Source organism: Mugil cephalus, chromosome 13 (assembly GCF_022458985.1).
Source record: "Mugil cephalus isolate CIBA_MC_2020 chromosome 13, CIBA_Mcephalus_1.1, whole genome shotgun sequence".
Classification (NCBI taxonomy): Eukaryota; Metazoa; Chordata; class Actinopteri; order Mugiliformes; family Mugilidae; genus Mugil; species Mugil cephalus.
The window spans coordinates 14,981,932-15,001,893 of NC_061782.1; the positions used below are offsets into that span (position 1 = coordinate 14,981,932).

The 19,962-nt window shown below is 43.7% G+C and overlaps 1 protein-coding gene across 2 annotated transcripts in view; it reads right to left on the reverse strand.

Moving 5' to 3' along the window:
- Positions 1–11,627: 11,627 nt before the first annotated feature.
- lrmda (leucine rich melanocyte differentiation associated) overlaps positions 11,628–19,962 on the reverse strand; it is a 213,460-nt gene continuing 205,125 nt past the window's right edge. For both annotated transcript variants that reach the window (XM_047602713.1, XM_047602714.1), the window contains exon 7: positions 11,628–13,086. In XM_047602713.1, the coding sequence (XP_047458669.1) occupies positions 13,007–13,086 (80 nt within the window). In that variant the 3' untranslated portion in view covers positions 11,628–13,006. The remainder of the gene's footprint in view (positions 13,087–19,962) is intronic.

Below are 19,962 nucleotides of genomic sequence, written 5' to 3' on the forward strand. Positions count from 1 at the left end.
CCTGGAAATTCTTCTCTTATTTTTTTTTCCAGAAAAAGCCATTCTCCTTAATTACACTCAGTAATAAGTGGAAAGTGATTTGACAAATTCTTTACTTGTAGTTGTACTGTACTAAACATTCATTTTCATATTTCATTCAAAAGTCCACTAAAACGATTTTACTGCAGCAGTTTTTAGTTTTATAACTTTTATTTTTTATGTACAACACTTGTTATATAAATTCCTATTGTATGAACACAGTAATCTAGCAACATGTGTAATTAAAATCAGTGTCAAATGTTTGTAATTAGAATAATACATTTGGTTCAATAATAATATATTTATCATATAGCATTCGAAACGGCCAACTCCTAATAACTAACTTGGATACTCAGAGATATTGTTGTGTGTGTGTGTGTGTGTGTAAACACACTAGCCCAATTCAATAGGTTTCATTGATCATTGCTAGGCTTCAGTAAGCCTTCTACTATATTCTCTATTAACTATTCATGACCAAATAAGCAACATCTGAATGTAACGTTCTGAAAAGAACATCTATAAGTGCTATATACCTGATCAGAAGTTTTGATTTAAGTAACCAAGGCCAGACAACAACAAGAAAAACTGACATGACTATAAGTGTCGATACAATCTGATTCTAATGTTGCTAAAAATCCTAAAAATGAAAAATAAGACCTCCCTAAAGTAAAGGCAAATGGACTTTGAATACGAAACGTAAACTCCTCACCAGACATTTAGAACTGAATAGGCCACTTGGGTGAGTGGTGACCCCACAGTCTCTGGTGGTGGTGACTGTCTTCCCAGAGGCCAGCAGGGAGAACAGTCCATGGGGGTGATGTTGCATTCTCTTGACAGGCAGCTTTTATTTATTTATTTTTTTTTTGGGGGGAAATGTCCTGGATGAAGTAGGTGTCGATGATTTTTCCCGCTGACCTCTCCACTCTCCACGCAGCTACCAAAGCTAACGGAGACGCAGTTGGTCAGCATGCTGTCTGCGGCGCTTCTCTGGAAAGTAGTGAGGATGGAAGGGAGAGGAGCAGCAGACCCAGCGTCTGACCTTGCCTATCGCCGGGGAAAGCCTCAGACGAACGTACACCGTGCTCCACCAATCCCCGCGCTGCCGAGGGGTTGGTGAACCTGCCGTCCAGTCGCACCACCAATCCGGAGTTAGCCACTGAGTCGGGCATTAGTTTTGATTTACGTTTACTGACATCCCATTAGCTGCTCCATCACTTTCACCTGTCAGACTGTCAATCAGCGATGATCCGCAGTGATGGGTGGGAATAGCATTCTGTCCACACTGGCTTGTATATCTCCACTGGGACGGTGACGGCGGATGAGCAAAGGACATCATACCAGGTATCTGGCATTGCTGTCATGTCAGCGCTGGGAATGTGCATCGCAGCAGGGTGTGTAGCATCTCAATGTGGATTTGGCTGGCAGATACAGTCATTCCATGGGTAAATGATTTGAGAGAGTAATCCTCTTTCCCTCCTGTTGGAGCCAGAACATGTCAAAGCGAGGCTCGCACAGCGATAAGCCTGTTATTAAATAGAGTCAAAGTTAAAGGATTTTTAACCTTTATGCAACGCGGAAATTTCCCAACTCAAATAATCTGCCTCTAGATACACTACACTAAACATTGTGTCGCCCGTGTCAAGGGTTTTGCGATACCCCGTGAGAATCCTTCAAACATCGCGAGCAGTGCCAATTCCGGCGTGTTATGATGTGGCAGGGTGACTTCTCAGACAACGACGCACTCCTGTCCCATAGTTAGAAATCAGTGGACATCTCATAAGTCTCTGGGCCCTGCCCTCCTCCCCCTCCTCAGCTGAAGTGTGCAATTTCGCACTCCAGCGTCAAACAGCCGGTCAGAAGGAGAATGTATGACCCGCCCTGGCATATGTCCTCATTTCTCTCTCAAATGTGCAAACACTATTACCCTTGGGTTATCTTAAGTGGCGTGGTGAAGATTCGCAGCCTCTCCTTTTCCCTCCTTGCCAGACACACCATCAAAGCGCGACAAGCGGTGGGGCAGCGAGGGGGTAAAAGACAGAGTGAGGCGGAGCGGGAGGGAGGGGGGGAGGGGACGCGATGGAAATGGAGCAGATGTTTGTGTGGCTGCTGATTTGTGGCCTGATAAGGGTGCTACACAGGCAGCTGGAATTGATGGCTTGTTAGTGAGGACAGGCCCCTCTGTGAGATGTTTTCAAAATGATTGATTTACAATAAAGTGGCTCCGGGTGTGTGCATGCAGGCAGAACTGATGCAGATCGATCCCACTGAAATTGATTGATCAGCCATTTAGCTTGGCAGTGTGTTTACCGAACGAAACCGAGCAGGACTCTCCTCCAGGCGTCTACCCCGCCCCATAAAGCAGAGGAGAAATGCCACCTCTGGGCCTGTCTCATTTCTCTGACGGTGGCAGCGAAAACAAGCCGTATCAGAATATGAACCATAAAAATGTAATCATACAGTGAGAAATGCCGGCATAAACGTTTACGATTGTGTACTTTATTCTGCTATCGACGCGTCCTTCTGCGACTTAGAGATACTGTGCCTTTAAAAATAATGTTTTACCGTCTCTATGCAAAGGGAGGAATGCTGTTTGCCTTATCACAGTGTCACATTGAGACTTTCAGAGGGAGGCATCGAAGTAACTAATAACAGTGGATTTCAGTAAACAAGCAGCTCGTTCTCAGCCGCACTTAAAGTTGACACATCAGAAACCTTTACCCTACCTGTTTTAGTATCATTTTGAGATGACTATCATACATAATGTACAATAGACCTCAAGTGTTAAAGTGCCTCGTATACGGATGCTGTCTTTTGCAATTTTTCCAAACAGTGCCCACGAGTGTCTCCGTGTACATTTTCTAAGGGCTGAGGGATAAAGTACAAGGACAATGTTTACCATGCGACCTACGTGACTTTTCTTTACTTCCTCCCCGCCAAAACAAAGCACTCCACCGCTCGGCTAAGGACTTAAATCACCTCTCCTCAGGCGCCTCATCCTGTTATTTGGATAATTGCCAACGAGAGCAAGCTTTTCCATTCTGGGGACGGCAAGCGGTCGCCCCATCATGTTCCTTATTAACAATTTTACACACTTCGTCGCAGCGAGAGGGTGTCAGAATGCCAATAATATTTACCGTCTGCTGTGGAGGCTATTCAAGGGAGGCTGAGTGTTGCTGATTGCCCTGACAGAAGCTGACAGCAACCTGAACCTGAGATCCCTGCAAATCAACTCAGCAGAGTGTCGTCTTTTTTTCTCCTTCTTCTTCTTTTTTTTTTTTTCTTAAGGCAGCATGGTGTGTCTGTGGCCATGAACCAGGAGATGGAGCATGGCTCCATTCAATGAAGATAATCTCTCCCTGTTAACTTTAAATATACATTTGCTAACAGAGGATGTAATTAAGACGGATAGTTATGTGAAAATGCCACTCTAAAAAAGACACTTGACACTCGTATATAGAGCATATACACTAATCAGCCACAATATTAACACCACTGACATGAGAAATCATCTTGTAACAATGCAATGTTCTACTTGGAAACTTTAGGATCTGGCATTTGTGTGGATGGATGTTACATAGACATGTATCACCCACATAATCCACCATGTACCACTCCTTGATGGCAGCAGCCACCCCCAGCATCATTCTGGTGGACAGTTTTAGAAACAACTCAAAAAAAACAACAAAAAAAACAAAACAAAACGGTACCAGGTGCTGACCTGATCTCCAAATTCACCAGATCCCAAACTGATCATGTATCTGTGGGATGCACTGGGACAAGCTTCATCCACAGAGGCCTCTCCCCTCAACCCGTAGGACCCAAAGGCCGCCACTAACTACATCCTGTTACCAGACACCACAGGACACCCTCAGAAGGCCCACGTCCATTCTCTGATGGGTCACAACTGCTTTGGAGCTACATTGTGTCTATATTTTTCAATTGAGAATAAAAAGCTTAAGATATAATTTGGTGTAAATCAAGGAACTATAATGTTAAAAACAATTTTCCAAAAAAGTGGCTCGTCAGCCAAATCAAGCGGCTGCCGTGCCATCATTCAGCCTTAAAAGTCAATCCATCCAGTCTGTAATGATTTCCATAGTGACATGAGAGATGTTGACACCAATTATAGCGTCTCCCTTCTGACCCTTGATGACTTCGACTGGAGGCGCGTGTGTACAGATCCGGTCATATCTGGCCGTGCTGCGTCACTTTGGCCTCATCAATATCAAGCGTTTGTGTAAAAAGAGACACCGCTCGCTCGCGAGAGATATTCGAAGGCCGAACCCCGTCCCAATTCAGCTGTGATAATAGTTTCCATGACGATGAGGCATGCTCAGCGCATCAGTTGTGGCCCAGATAAACAGTGATCCTTTACGAAAACAAGAAGGTCATTACAGCAGCTTGTCAAATCAATGCCCAGTGTGTCCAAGTTGATTAAGACATCTCCCCTCAGCTCTGACACTCCGTCAATAGCAGCGGGCGCACAATGCTTTGGCGGGTGGGGGGATGGTGATGTGTGTGCGCGTGTGTGTCTGTGTGTTGGAGAAGCAGAGGGGGGATGCTTGTGCTCTCTCTCCTACCACACACATACACACTCCTACGCAAACACACGCACAGTACTCAGATGATTGGAGTGAAATACCCATCAGTCAGGGAGCCGGGGTGGACTAATGATTCCCTGTGCTGCCTATTAGAACTACATGACAACTCAATCCTGCTCACGGACAGAGAAATGGAGGAGAGAGTTAGCTGGGATGGAAGTGGGGGTGGGTGGGGAGGCACTAGGAGGAGGTGAATAAAGAGAAGAGAGGAAGAAAAGAAAAAGTGACCTTGTAGCAGCATCATTTGAGGCTGAATTAAATTGGCAAGAGCAGCTAATCTTTACCTGGGGGCGATTAACAGAATTAAAGGAGAACAACAAAGGCACAGAGGTTGGCTTTTCTCTTTTTTTTCCCCCGCCTGCCACTGCCATTTGTAATTTGTGTCGAACGTCCTCTTCTGGAGAAGTTGGTGAAGAGAGGATGCTCGAAGCCTGTCGCTGGTGGTTGGCTTTTATTATGGCACACGAACAGAAGCATGACATGTGGATGGCTGTCATCAAAACAGTCGGGTTTATCATGAAATCAAGATTATTTCCAGCGTGGTTTCCCGTGATATTGCAAATAATACGGGGGCGCTCACTTAATTAGCTCTTTGGTCTTCAAACTCATGTACAATATTTCTTCTGTTTCCTTCGCTGCGAAATAATGAGACATTGTTAGTTGGAAGTGATTTACTTCGAGTTCAGCCTCCACTCGGTCTTACAGTCTCTCTCTCTTCTCACAGAGTAATCAATATGTTTGGAAAGACAGACAAGGTTAGGCCTATCATCCGGTCTGACAGAGAGAGGGGAAAACAAAAATCTCGCTGATACCGAGACGCGAAGGTTCGCGGCTGAACATAGTAGAGAGGCATAACAACCAATAAACCTTTAGCTCAGGGACATTCAAAGTTGTGAGCGGGTCGATATTTCGTGCTATTGGCATTAAATCACCCCATCTGAAAAAGTGATGGTTTGCATAGTTTGTTGTGAGAACAACTCGGCTTTGACTGGAGTAATACTTAACATCCAGTGTATGAATTATTCTCAACATGCTGCTGATATCATGGTTAATTTAAGTGCTTGTGGTCCAGACTCCAATATTCCAGCTGCCGGGGAATCTATGAATTGACTGTGGATTTCACGATGTCCTCAGTGTTCCTCTCTTAGCACCACCAAAGTAACATTTTTGTATTTATGCTAATACTGAGTGCTAACTTCAGTGACCCACTAGCTTTTCACTTTTCAGCAGGTTGACGTTCGTTCAGTAGCTTAATTTATACCCGCAAACCCACTCTTGAGTGACTCTGTTGTGTTTTGTTTCATGATAATCTGCAAATGTTAGCAGGCTAACATGCTAGAGCGAGGCAGTAAACGTGTTAAGTATGATACTGACGTGTATTTTTAGCCTGTTGACATAGGGAGCATATTATTTTGCCATTTAGGTCACGGCGCACACCGAACCCTGGTTTATACTTCTGCAGCTAATGTACACCGAGCCTACACCGCAGCTTATCCGAGTGGCCTATGCCACCGCGAGCAGTTATGCTAGGCTTGTGCGTGGGTGTGTTGGCACCGTTCTGGAAACGAGCGGCTCGTGTTGAATTTTGGAGCAAATAAAAATGTCGAACAACAGTTACTATTCCTACAATCACTGTATTGCACTAAAAGAGAGAGAGGACGTCAGTGGGGATGATGTGCACGACCTCCGAACTGACTGAAGCAGAAGGAGAGAGGTTCGTCTGCACTTGTCCGTCCACTGAGAGACGTGAAAGGCAGAGCAAATCAAAGTTGCTGCTGTTTTAGTTACATTTCTGGGGAGATGCTTGTCAGTCTACGGTTTACAGTAGGTTATGACGCAGAATACCCTGAGCTACCCTGTATTTGGGATGTACCTAGAGAGTAGAGAAGATCGTACAGAGTTGGCCATGGGAGAAAAACATTTGTATCTCCAGGGGACTTTTGTTCTGGTTATTTTTCAAGTCCATTTTTTCAACGTGTTTTTTTTTTCTCTATTCTGTGCTTAACTTAGTACTTATCCAAGTATTTGTTAGCATTAGGACCCTCAAATATTCCTAATGGGTCTTTTTTAAGGAAATATACCTGTGGTAATTATGTTCTTTTTTTCATAGTACAAACAGACAAAACTGCTATGATACAAAAAAACAAATTAAATCCACACACATGCTATCTGATGCAAGGGGAGAAACCCTACTTAGAACATGAGCCAACCGCTGACCACCAATATTGTTTCCATAAAAGCAAGATTGGCTGCAGTAAATAGCACCTCACCTCCAGAGTATTCATGATTCAAGGATTTCATTTGTGCTCAGCCGTACCCCAGGGAGGTTGGGCCGGATCTCCATGTCTTTAAAAATGGCCCCGGAACAGATCTCCCTCACCTTTTCCTCACCATTACTCACAGCCGCGTGTCAACAATCGACTGCCTCCGTATGTCACTGTCATCGACCAAGGCCAAGTCGAGCCATTTCAGAGGCTGCCCTCCAGAGGACCCCAGAGATAGGCTCGGAGCGCCGCAGGAAATACCACAGAGTCTGACATGCAACATAACACACCCCTCCCTCAGGTCACACCACGGTGGGTCCCAGAACGTGTGTATTCACATGAACTGCATGAACATTGTTTACAGTTCAGAGACGTCTGTGAGGGGTGGGGAGGGGGGTGCAATTTCTGCATCCACCGGTTTTTACATGGCGATCCAGAATAACGGTGACAAGCCGGCGCCACCATTTGAATGAAAGAGTGTAATATCACGAGCACTGGAGGTGCACAGCGCCCGATTTGTTCAAGTATTCTCTTGTGCCTCAGTGGAGTCATATGGAATTGCACAAGAGAGAAAAAAACATCTGTATTTCCTAGGGGCTTTTTTCTATTTCTTTTTATGTGTTCACTTGTTAGGTAAGTAACGCACACATCATCACCATCTCCACCCTCAGGATCTGATGGGGGGTGGAAAAAAAAGAAGCAAATTCCAATATTTCCTGGATTATTTTTTCCTTTGAAACGTTTGATTGTTCAAGGCAAGCATGTAAAATCAATGGCTGGTGGTTCGTGTCAAGTAAAATACAAAATGTAGCTGTAAGGCCTTCCGGGTGCAAGCATTGAAATGCAAACTTTACATGCCCCCGCCATACCATTCTGTATAATTACTGTAGGTCGTCTGCCAAGTGAGCGCGGTCGCTGTTTTAATGATGCACAAGCAACGGATGTGTCTGCTCAGATATTCATCTGAAATCGCACGCGGCTGCTGGAAAGCATTTAGCATGTTTCCTCCGCGTTAAGTGTGCCATTGTTGAGGGGAGAAACGGGAGAAAGCGACCGCGAATCAGAACAAAGAGTCAAAATTTCACTCCGAAATTGCATCAAACAATGCGCCACTTCAGAGCCGACACAAAGCAAAAACATGTTGCAGTGTTGTCGTACAATATTTAGCACCGGCACTGACAGTGATTAATATTCATGAGGATGCGACTTTGCAGCCCCTCAGGATGGTTAAATTAATTATGCTAACAGGGTCATTTAACTGCTTTATTCAAAGCAAGCAATTCTTGTGCAATAAATGACACAATAATTACGCACACAATCTAACAAGAGGACAGTGACAAGTGGAGGAGTGACACACTCATCTCCATAAAGTACAAAGAACACTTATACGCAGCAAACAAAATAAGTGATGTAAAATCCATACAGGGGAGATGAAAGAATAACAAAAACCAGCCAACAGTTTACCCTCCGAGTACTAAATATGATTTGTTGTTACGCGTTATTATTTAGAATTATTCATTTTCTCTGTCAGTGCACATAGCGGGGTAATAGAAATGCCAGCAAGGTGGCTGATTTACTTAGTGAAAATTTCATCTCAAGGCTTGCGGGGCACGATTGGAGCCTGTAAGAGTAACGGGGAATCATACATTATGTAGCCGAATTTGACACGACCTTGAGACTTCTCAGCGCGGACCATATATTACCGTGAGAGCGACCTTCCCGTCCCGAAGATACATCCGATGCATTTAAGGCTGTTTTACAATGCATTAGGAGGGCTTTACATGTGCTGAGCTCACTTTATTTGCTCATACATTTCACAGGAGGAATTTAGTGTCAGGCTGATGGGGACCATTCACTGTGACTGAGTCACTTGTCGAGACAAACGAGCCCACGGAAACAGGCCTCGGCGGCAGATAATAAGCATTTCAAAGCAAATTCCCACTTTTCCGCTTCCACTTCCCTTCAGCGTGCAGCGCATTTGCTATTCAGTGAACCCGAGCTGATTCGAGCTCATCGCGCATTCTCGCCTGCTCCGATTGATTGACCTGCATCTTGAAGACAGAGAGTGGATATAATTTTTCCCACCAAGCGATGCGGCATCGGGATCAATATTCTCACTGTTGGTTAAGCTTTTGCAACCTTTCGAATATCAGCCCGAATCGATCTTTCTCACATAATTGTCTGCATTTTCAAATCAAGTTTTCCCTCTTTTGCGCATGCCAGTGGCATTTGAAATCCCTCATGGTCTCAGTGTATGAACCGCTGATATACCCAAGGTAAAGGGCACAAAACACATTCATTAGCATGTTACATTTATTGTTCATGTCTCCCTCTTTCTACTTTTCACCCCTGTGCTATAAACATGTGGGGGAGCAAGGCCGTGTTATATTTCCATATAAAAAGCCCCATAATTATAGGGGGGGTTGAAGACGGTTGTTCCCCTTATCAGAGGAAATGATAAGGGAGAACCAGGCCTTGTGAAAGAACAGGGTCCATTTTGATATAATTGGCAGTGGAATTATTTATGACATTAATTGCCACATTATCGACTGGCTGTCAGCCCGCGTGTCAGTCTGTCCATCTTTCTTAGCAGAAAGAGCCAGCTCAGCCTGGTGCCCACTGACAAGCTAATTACTACACACAACCCCGAATGACAAATGTTACTCATCTAAGACCAGGCCCGGAAATAAGGGCCACTTCCACCTCCACCCCTTCAGCTTCCCCGGATCAAGTGAGACAGCAGCAGTGTGCTGCCAAATGTCTTCAGGTGCAAGAGGGAAAGAGTTTGCATGTCAGACACAGAGAGGGAGAGGAAGAGGGGCAGGAGGGTGGGGATGGGGGGGATTTCTAGAGCCAGGGGGACAGTTAAATCTAAATCTCACCCCGGCCTGTTTGCTGCTCCGCTATCAGTGGCCAGTTGTCACTCATAAAGACAAGTCCTTTTTTTCCCCCCCTGCTGCCGTCTCCTTGTAAATTTGCATTGGTTCACGCCAATCAGTCATCAGGCTGTGGGCTGATGTCTAGTGATGGGGTGATTGGTCCTTAGTTCTCTTGACAGTGACTCACACAATGGTGTGCCTTCTGGGGAGGTGACTTGCACCGTGCCACCGATGTAATATAGAGCTCAGGGACTTTACCGTTTGTGAGTACATTTTAAAATACCTAAAATCTGAAGTGTCCCTATATTGTGTCACGGTTACAGTAAGAATCCCTGCATGCGCTATATATAAATATAGACTGTATTTATTTAGCAGTTAATATATAAGAAGTAAGTGCACTTTTCCTTGAACTTGTGGCGTTATACAGTTATATTCATAGATCTGTCACACAATTTCCTGCATTCTTTAAAAAAAACATTTTACCTACCTTATTGAGTTACACTATTGCAATATCTGCTTATACACGATTCTTAATAAAATCGGGTTTGGATTCGAATGGAATGTATTCAGTCTTTGGTGTTATTGCATCACATTTGCCTTCTAAGATACTAATCTCAACAGCAAAAATCCACAACTGATACTGCACAGACATCCAGCTGAGACTTGCACAAGATTTGGAAACACAGAAAACATGCAAGTTCAGAGTTATCTATTTGAGTGCGCACACGCACACACACACACACTGGCTTGTAAAGGATCCCGGAGGGCTACCATAGCAGAATGTCACTGATCTGCTCTGATGAAGTGGCGTGCCATTTGCTCAGTCAAGAAGTTCCCAAGGAGCAGCAGCAGTGACAGAGCGGAGGGTCAACGAGGGCATCGCCTACAGGTAGATACGTGGCTCGTACCTTAATTAATCTACTTTCCGCGATGCCAAGCAACCCATTCATCCCCTCGCATGCACAAAGGCGCATGTCAAGCATATGTCAACCCGCTCTGGCACTCCCCGCCCACCCCATAATGCAGTTTGTGTTGGTGTGGCAGCTCGGGATGCGTCCCTGACGAGTATGGGAAGTGACACACACCAAACTCGGTGTGTCCCCCAGCCAGCTCCGGTGGCTCGGGGCCTGTCAATTCCAGCTCCGTCAGTGGCACTGGCTCAATGGCAGTGCCTGTGACACATGTCACAAAGTTTTAAATGTCTGCTCTTTTCAGCAGGATGGCTGGGCGTGCGCCGCAGCCAGGGGAAGGATGACATTTTGTGTCGTGCAGGGAGGGGGGTTGGGGGGTGGGGGGGGGACTTGTTGTGGCTCCCCTCTTCCTGCCTCCTCCAGCTGTCAGCGCCAGTTTCCTCTGAGCATATCAAAACACAGACAAATAAACCTTGTCATTTTGAAACGCCAGCACTAGTGACCAGGCTCCTGAATGGCATGTCATCTGGAATATGGTCACACAGTCCTGTAGGAAGTCGTCAAGTGTATGAGCACATGCAAGCTAGAAAGCACTCGCATGCGCGCACGCACACACACACACGCGTACTACAACAAATGTTTACGCTAATAGAAATGAGAAATAAACTGAGACATGGTGAGCGAACATAGCATCAGGCTACCCTTGACCTTTTCTTCATCTGTTTGTGGATGAGTGACACACTATACCGAAGCTCGACGTGGTTCCTTTCAAATCCCAAACAAATCAAACCTCTGCTCTCTGTCTCATCACCTGCATCACTTCTAATGTGCAGGTAATCCAGTCTCAGGACTTGACAACATTTGAGAGCTAAAATATGAATGACATCATTAGGAACGAGCACGTTATGGCGGCAGAAGGAATCAATTTGAAAGCAACACAAATACCTTAAAGTGTGTATGGATTTGAGAAGGGTCTCCTTTTTTATTAACATCCAGCTAATAACACAGTTTTACATCAGACTTTTTTTTTTTATCACATCATATCTAATTAGAGGGTCGCCTCGAAAGTTTTTATGTGCTGTTGTATGAAAAAATCATCATGAAGCATGCAGATTAAAAAACAACAACAAAAATAAAAACATTATAAAACGCAAGCATTCATCACGCATCAACGTTACAGTGAATGTCACATTGGAGACATTTCGGAATGAAGAAGTGGTCGAAGACGTGCAGAGAGAAAGGCACAGCAGCATAAGCAAATGGCACCACAATACATAATAATATATGTGGAACGCATACTTGGTTACAACTCTGTTCTTTGTTAAAGCTGGTACTGGAATGTTTTAACATTGCATTTGTTGCATCTTTTTTTTTTTTTTGGTTAATAAAAAAAATGTACCGACATGTCTGCACTTGCATAAAAACACGAGAGTCGGAAATCAGGCATGTCTGACTTTTAAGAACAGGGTATAAAGACAAGGTAAACAAGATTTAAAAAAAAAAAAAACTCTTTCAATTAAAAATCATACAAGCGCCACAAGCGTTCGGCCCCAAACTAGACCCCAAGCTGATCATGCCCCAGGTGTCGACTGAAGATCCTGGAGATGTATAAGCCCTGTTGTCAAACCCCTAGCAATGTCTTAATGCTTAAACAGCAGCTATGTGTGTGAGCGTTGTGTGTGAGCGTGTGTGTGTGTGTGAGGGACGGACAGACAGACAGAATGAAAGAGATGAGTCTGTGTCAGGCCGCAGGTGTGTGACCGTCACCCCTTTCACCCTTGATTAGTGGCAGTAGTGGACAAGTGATCCATCATTGCTGTCAAAGAAAAGGATGCAATTGGCTGGGTGTGTTTGACACTGGCTGTGTGAGAGGATGTGAGAGAGAGAGAGAGAGAGAGAGAGAGAGAGAGAGAGAGAGAGAGAGAAACTGTCCTTGCGTGTGTGTGTTGTGTTGTGTTGTGTGTCTGGAGTTATGCGGTTGCTGATGCTTAGAGGCAATCATGTCAGTGGGAGTGTCATTTCTGACTCTGAGCTGCAAGCAGGGAGGCAGAGGCAGACTCAGCTCAGTGGAAGAGGCTGTTACTGTAGGGCTGGAATATGATCTTTAAAAACAAAACAAACAAAGAAAAAAAAATCGCAGAAAGACACCATTCTTCTTCTTCGTAACTTATCATAAAGTTTTATCATTCTTTTTTTTTTTTTTTTCAGTGGGAGATCAAGGGAATCAAATATCACCGGTGGTTTTAATAAATAAGTGATTGATTTGATCATCTCTCCTTCAGCCGGCGCCCGCTGTCATTCAGCGTCCCAGTCTGCTCTGGAGGAGCCGTCCATCAGAGCTGATCGTTCCGGATGAATCTGTTGCCTTCTGAGTGCTTGCCATAGTAGATGTAGCGACACTTGGCGAACACCCCTGAAAGCAGAAGGAGAGACAGTCAGGTGAGATGTGGGTCATGCTTGTAGCTTAACCCCCCGCCCCCCATTTATAATTAAAACTCGAGAAATAAATAATGTCACCTCTTTTTATAGCATTTAGAATCAGAAGGTGAAGTATTTCTAGTTACAAGCCAGCCCTGTGAGAATATTAGCTGAATATGTTTGTTGACCATAAATTTAGTGTTTGAGTTATGGATGAATGACAGAGACCCTCACAGAATCCATTGTATAATGAAATAAAAAAAAATTAATATATAAAAAATAAAAGAGAATGTCCTCTTTGCCTTAATATATGTATAAATATACAAAGAAAATAAGACTTTATGAGCAAAGAAATTATGGTAATTACATTGATAAATAAAAAAAAATAAAAAAATAAGCCTTTCAGTTATTGGCATGAATGGAAATACACAAATATTGGTGCGGTTCCCACTCATTGAATAAAGAGAAGAATGTCCTGTGTAGCTTTACAGTGTTTTTTTGGACAGAATATTAAGTCAAGTTTAGCTTCTTTTTTAAAAAAAGTCAAATTATTCAAATATTATATTTGAAACCAAATAAATATATAAATAGAAGGTGGGTCTCAAACTAAAGTTCGGATTTCAATTAAGACTGAAGGATTAGACATCACGTTGACATCACAACAGAACAACATAAATAATGTTCCACGAGGTCAACGTGTTTGCCAGATTTAAAAGATTCCGTCAATAAGCTTCAGTGAGAAAACGGCGAATGTGAGCCAAGCTACATGTTTACCACTGCAGCGCGGCTTTAAATGACAGGACTAGAACAGGGTCTGGGTCTGCTTCTTGTAGGGGATGTGGGGTGCTGCTGAGAAGGATGAATGTCTTGTTCCAGAGGGAAGACCAGTGTGGCCTCAGGGCGAAGTCCTGACAGTAACAAGCTCACAGTCACAGTCGCACATGCACGCTCACATAAACACACACTGAAGCATCACAGCGAGCAATTATACCACCATCAGCAGGCAGGGGCAGGGCACGAGTGTTAAAATGTAATGTGCATGATTATTTAATTCATTATGATATGACAACACGGGGGAAAAAAAAAAAAAAAACGGCTTCTACTAGAAGTAGATATAACATTACTTAAGTAAAAGCACAAATGGATAGTCAGAAAGGTTTTACCCGAGGCAATAAAATAACTTTTCTGTTAGATTACTATATACAATACTCATGTATAACAGTAAAAGCTTGATATTCCTACTGCTTTTGGTAAAACTGTAAGACTAATGGTTGTTTGCAAGGTTTGATCACCCCTCTGTTAATTATCCCCTCTCTCCTGTCACAATGACGCAGAACCCAAAGCATTTATCCAGCCCCTGCTCCCGACCACAGCTCAAACAATTAGCCCATTCGTCAACCAGTTGGGTGACAGAAAAATCACTATTTTGATAAATGATTCGTCATTTTCCGCGCAAAAATACTGGAGCGCTTCCAGTTCTTCTCTGATACAGGATTTCCTGTCTTTCTTTGTCATGCATCGCTGTAAACAAACTATTTTGGGACGTGTGCACTTTTGGACAAACAAACACTATGACGGCACTTTGACATTTCTTGGACTAAACAAAGAAAACAGCAGTTTAATTGCTAGCAAAAATAGCTCTTAGTTGCAACCTAGTCCATGGTACAAAAAAATATAACAAAATCAACAAAATTATACTTAAGAATTATATAGTCTAATCCTTAAAGCATCACATTTATGGTTATTATGACCGGCCCATGGGAGAAACAAATGCTAAACTGAACAGTTCTGGTGATTCAAGTGTAGATCAAACTGCTAAATCTAACACCACACTAACCAAGAACTTAACTACAGAGCAATGATTCAGAAACCATCTATCCAAGTAGTTCAGAAAAAAATATGGCCCTGGAATTCAGTTTAGAGAAATCAATTAACCAGAGGAAACTGGAGGCACATGCCATGTAAGAATATCGGAGGAACTCCAGGACGGCTGGCAGTGCCTCGTTGTTGTAATGAGAGGTGGTGCTGTCCAGGCAAAGAGCTGCCCGGAGCTCCATGGTTGGTTTGCCCTGACGCTGATGTCACAGTGCTCCCAGTGCCACTTGATGAATGTGGCGGGCTGCACCAAGGTGTCACCTCTCGCCCAATGAGGCAAGGACAAGTGGCATTAGTGCTGTCAATGATCCTCTGACAGCAGAACAGATACAGTTTTCACCAGGCTTTCTAAATAGACATCAAGTGCATTACTGGAGTGGGAGGAGGAGGAGGAGGAGGAGGAGGAGGAGGGGGTTCCAGGCCAGAGACAAGGCAGGAAAGGAGAGACTTATGGGAGAGGCGGTGTTGCGGAGCGATGAGGGGTGCTCCAAGTGGTAAGTCCAATCACATAATCCAAAGAGACATTGTCAAGGGCAGGGAGAGAATGGCAACTAAGTGACAGAAAGCAGAGACGGGGACAGAGATACTGGTGCCATATTAGTGCCAAGCATATTCTGATGCCACCCTCAATTCTAACCAAATCTGACACATCGCTCTCTTTCCCCCACTCTCTCTGACTCTTCAAAGTAGGCTTTACTAAGTCACACACACATATGAGCGCATATACAGTACGCAGACGCACACGCGGATACACACACCAGTCCCTCGCAGCAGTGGTGGGTGTTCTGTCAGGCGGAGGAGCAGTACGGCAGCAGCAGAAGCCCACAGGCCCGAGGACAAGCTCAGTCAATCTAAATCTGGACTTTGTAGTGGAGCAGTGCTCATTTCCCCTCATAGCCCAGCTACTTGAGGTGATCCAAACACTGAAGTGTGAGAAGCTGTCACCTCCGATAAAATCCGGGACCAGCTCGGTGCCTGCCTACTCCCCACGGTGTATGAGGGGTACATACACGTGTGTTTGTGTGTGTGTGTGTGTGTGCTTCCCTGACAGTCAGGAGGTTGGGGCAGGGGGATGAATTCCAGCTGCCGTGATTTGCCTGGGGATATAGGTGCCACGGCTGGAGACTGGGCCTGACACCACAGGACTCTGGGTGTCACACAGTGCTCTGATCACATGGGCGCCAGGGCCTTTCACATATTCACAGCTTACCCAGCGAGAAACTCACTCTCTCCAGGAGCGGGGCCCTTAAAGAGATTACCCACTGAGGTACCAGAACCAAGGCTCCTATAAGACATTACCTAGAGGGGATATATTTGTAGGTTGCAACCAAAGCCTTTCAGAGATAACCTTCACAGATGAAGGAACTAAAGCTAAAGGCCCCTCAAGCCTTCACACTCTGCTGAGCTCGTCACTAGCCCGTAGGGACCGAGAGGGATTGGAGGGAACACATTCTGTGATTCTCTAGCACCAATCAGAAAGCTTTGGACAACGTGTGACCTGTGACTCTCCAGCAGCGCTAATAGATATATATATATATATATATATATATATACACACACTCTTGTGTGATCAAAGAAGAAGAGAAAGAGTACATTAAGGGAAGGGAAAGAACAAAGAACAGGGCTGAGGTCTGTTTCCCAGTGGGTGAAAAAGCACATAGATGTGAAAGCTCTACATTTCAGCACTACATTAAACAGTATGCTGTGTCCATAAACACATTCCGGTCCACTGCACTCCCTTCACAGCGAGAGCTTGCTCTTATTACAAGAGAAACCCGGAGAAAGATGTGGTGGTTGGAGACGGGGCAGGGAATAACTAAGCCAAAGTCGCTCTTACATAACGCTCTCTGAGGCCGCGCTCATGCCTGTGGGGTTCCGCCTGATGAACTGATACTTAATAACAAGTGTTACAGTGCCAAACGTGGTAGCATACAATATCCTCTGTGTATCTTAAGCCATGGATGAGCACACTCGAATCAACACCCACACCCTCTCAAACATGTACACATCATCACAAACCTATGCACACTTACATCTCAAGCACACAAACACAGCACCCAGTGAGAACAGCGGGAGCAGCCATTAAAGTGACAGATTAACGAAGTGATGTGGAGGCTAATGTTTCCATCATGCTCCGGTGGAGGAACAATCAGGCCTTTGTATTGCATATGTCACAGAGCCCCTTGTTGCTTTTAAGGGGAGAAGCTAACCTTCTTGTCTTTATTAAAAGGCTGCAGAATCGGCATCTTGTATCTTCTTCCTGGTGATAGCTGCGGTGCAGGTTCATCACCAGTATGCTCTTTTTTTTTTTAGAGCTGATTACCCGAAGCGTGTGTCCTCTCCACTGGGGCTTGATGGGCCATTCTGCCGTAGTGTCATTATAGTAAGGTAGCCATACAAAGCTTCATATGTAAATTGCTCCAATGTCAGATCAACACCTACTGCAGCAACAGTTCTGTTCCTGAGACTATATCATTTTTAGATGTTAAATACAATCGATGAGAATAGAGCAGATATCAGGTCTGTAAATTATGCACAAAATGAAACTAACCCCCACAGACCTGGCCAGCTGTCAAAGACAAAATCAATAATACGTTACTGCCTTGTATAAAATGGCCACGATGTATAAACAGAGATGTACAAGTGGTGTCCCTAATTTACATTTCAGTTGAAAGGTTGTTTCTCTTCTTGAATAGACGGCGCAAGTCCCATTCCTTCAAACTTAACCATATTCATTTATTTATTTAATTTAAATAAGCGTTTTTCTTTAGATAATTTTCTGAAAAACTGATGGTGTGTTGACAGTGTTTAGTCCATACTTAAATAATATGAAATTTCCCTTAACAATTGATTGCAGGGATGGTAAATGTGAACAAGGAAAGTAAGACACTTTATCTAGAACTGAAAAGTCCAAACTAAGCGGCAATCATAAAAACAGAAAATTCCTTGAACGGCAACTTGAGGCTAGCCCCAAAAAATAAAAAAATAGTCAATGTTAATCAAATCTGCTTTTTTTGGCTTATATTATGCATATTTAAGAACGTGGCCACTTGATTCCTTAATTCCACCATTCAGTCCATTTTCAGCTTGGAATTAGGCAGAGTCAGTTTCCTTCAAGTTGGCTCTGTCCAGAGCCGCCAGAGCTTCAGAACAATGATCCGGAAACCACTGAAAAGTCCCTAAAGTCTGTGTTCCCAATCAAGTGTTAGATTTCTCCTTCTATTGGAGTCATCTGCTGCAATGATAGAATTCTAATGCCTATTATATAATAAGACCATTAGCATTCGTCCAACAAGCTAATGGTCACCAACACATGAAAAGGCTAAATATACGTGTGGATCCTGAGTAAAGGTTAACATTTTATCAGTGCATGTCAGGATTTGTCAGTTGGGCCTTTAAAATAGGACTACGAGGCAGGTTCAGGTTTCAGGTTTAGACCTATACCAACATCACAATGTTAGAATTTTTCTTCTGGAATTTAGTTGTAGATCAGGGGTATGAACTGCATGGACCCTAATGGCACAATACAATTCAATACATCTATGGTTGCTTATTTTACCCTGACAATGTTTTTGGTTTGCTACATGGTCCAGCACCCCAACTTATTTTTATACGCCTTCTTTGGTCAATATAAATGTCAATATAAATGGGAAGGCTCACTACTTAGCTCGCTAGAGTATTGCAGGAGGTCGTATTTTTGTCTATGCATGCATGGTGAGATTTCAGATTGGCCTCCCGTCAATTTGTCATCATGTTGTACGTCAACTGAGTGTCAATGACATAGTGAGGATCGATCGATCCACCAGATTGGCACAGAAGCTAGCTAGGCGTTCTGGTTTTTTGAAAATGTCATTTGTGCCTCTGAATTTTCATCTGTGTATGTTCTTGCACTCTCAGAGACAATTCACTAACATACCTAGTAGTCCAGTTTTTATGTTACAGGTTCATTAATAAACAAATAAATTCACACGATTTTCAATGTTTGGACTCAAATGCAAAATTTATCTCAAAAATACCTTCAAAATTTAAGACCTCATAAAGTCATGATAAGATTTTTTAATACTTTTTAAGGGTCTTAATTTCCCCAAAATTGAATTATCAACTTTTAATACTTTTCAAGACCCCATGGACACCTTGCAGATGATCACAATGGACGTATTGGGCACCCCTGCTCTACGTCATAGCTCAGCAGGCATTAACACCGAGGTACTGACAGTTTGTAGCTGCCAGGCGATGCAGGTGGGTGGCTATTATTATAGAGATCCTACAGTCAGTTTTAAATAAATGTATTGCAAGAGGAACTGTTTTTGTGTATGAGACGAATTCTTACGTTTTCATTCATCTCAACAGCTGAGCACACAGCTAGGGCTTACGAGCATCTGAGTATATCATTAGATATTCCTAGCAAAATTACTTAGCATAGCCTGCTTCAAAACTCTGCATTTAATCACACACACTTACAAGAGAAAGACAGAGGGAGTCAGAGAGGGGAGGGAGATGGAGTGGGTTTAATGATTGTTCCCTGCATACAATCAGCTTGACTCTTTTCAAGGGCCATCAATATGTCACAGAAAGACACATCCAACGGATGTAGCTTTTAACATCAAGGTTATCTATTCTCGTCATGAATTCACTCCCTCCACTCCTAGTTTCTCGTCCTGTCCCCTCTCCACATTTATCCTCCCCTCTTGTCTCGACTGCTTCCTTTCTGTCTTTCTCCTTCCCTTCTGCTTTTTTTTGATTTTCATTGTTTGTTGTATCTTAGAACCCTTTTCTTTTCTGTCTAATAACCCAATTTGGCCACTTAGCCAACAATTTCATCAGTGTTGCCATCCATCAGGGGAGAATGCAACATAAAGAATCCAATTAACAATGCAATTACATTTTCTGTATTATCTCCAGTGGCTGGAATAACACTGTCGAGCAGGTGGGGGTTGGGGTCAGATAGAGCAGAGAGCAGGCTTCTATAAGAGCTGATGCAAGTGACTTATGAGCT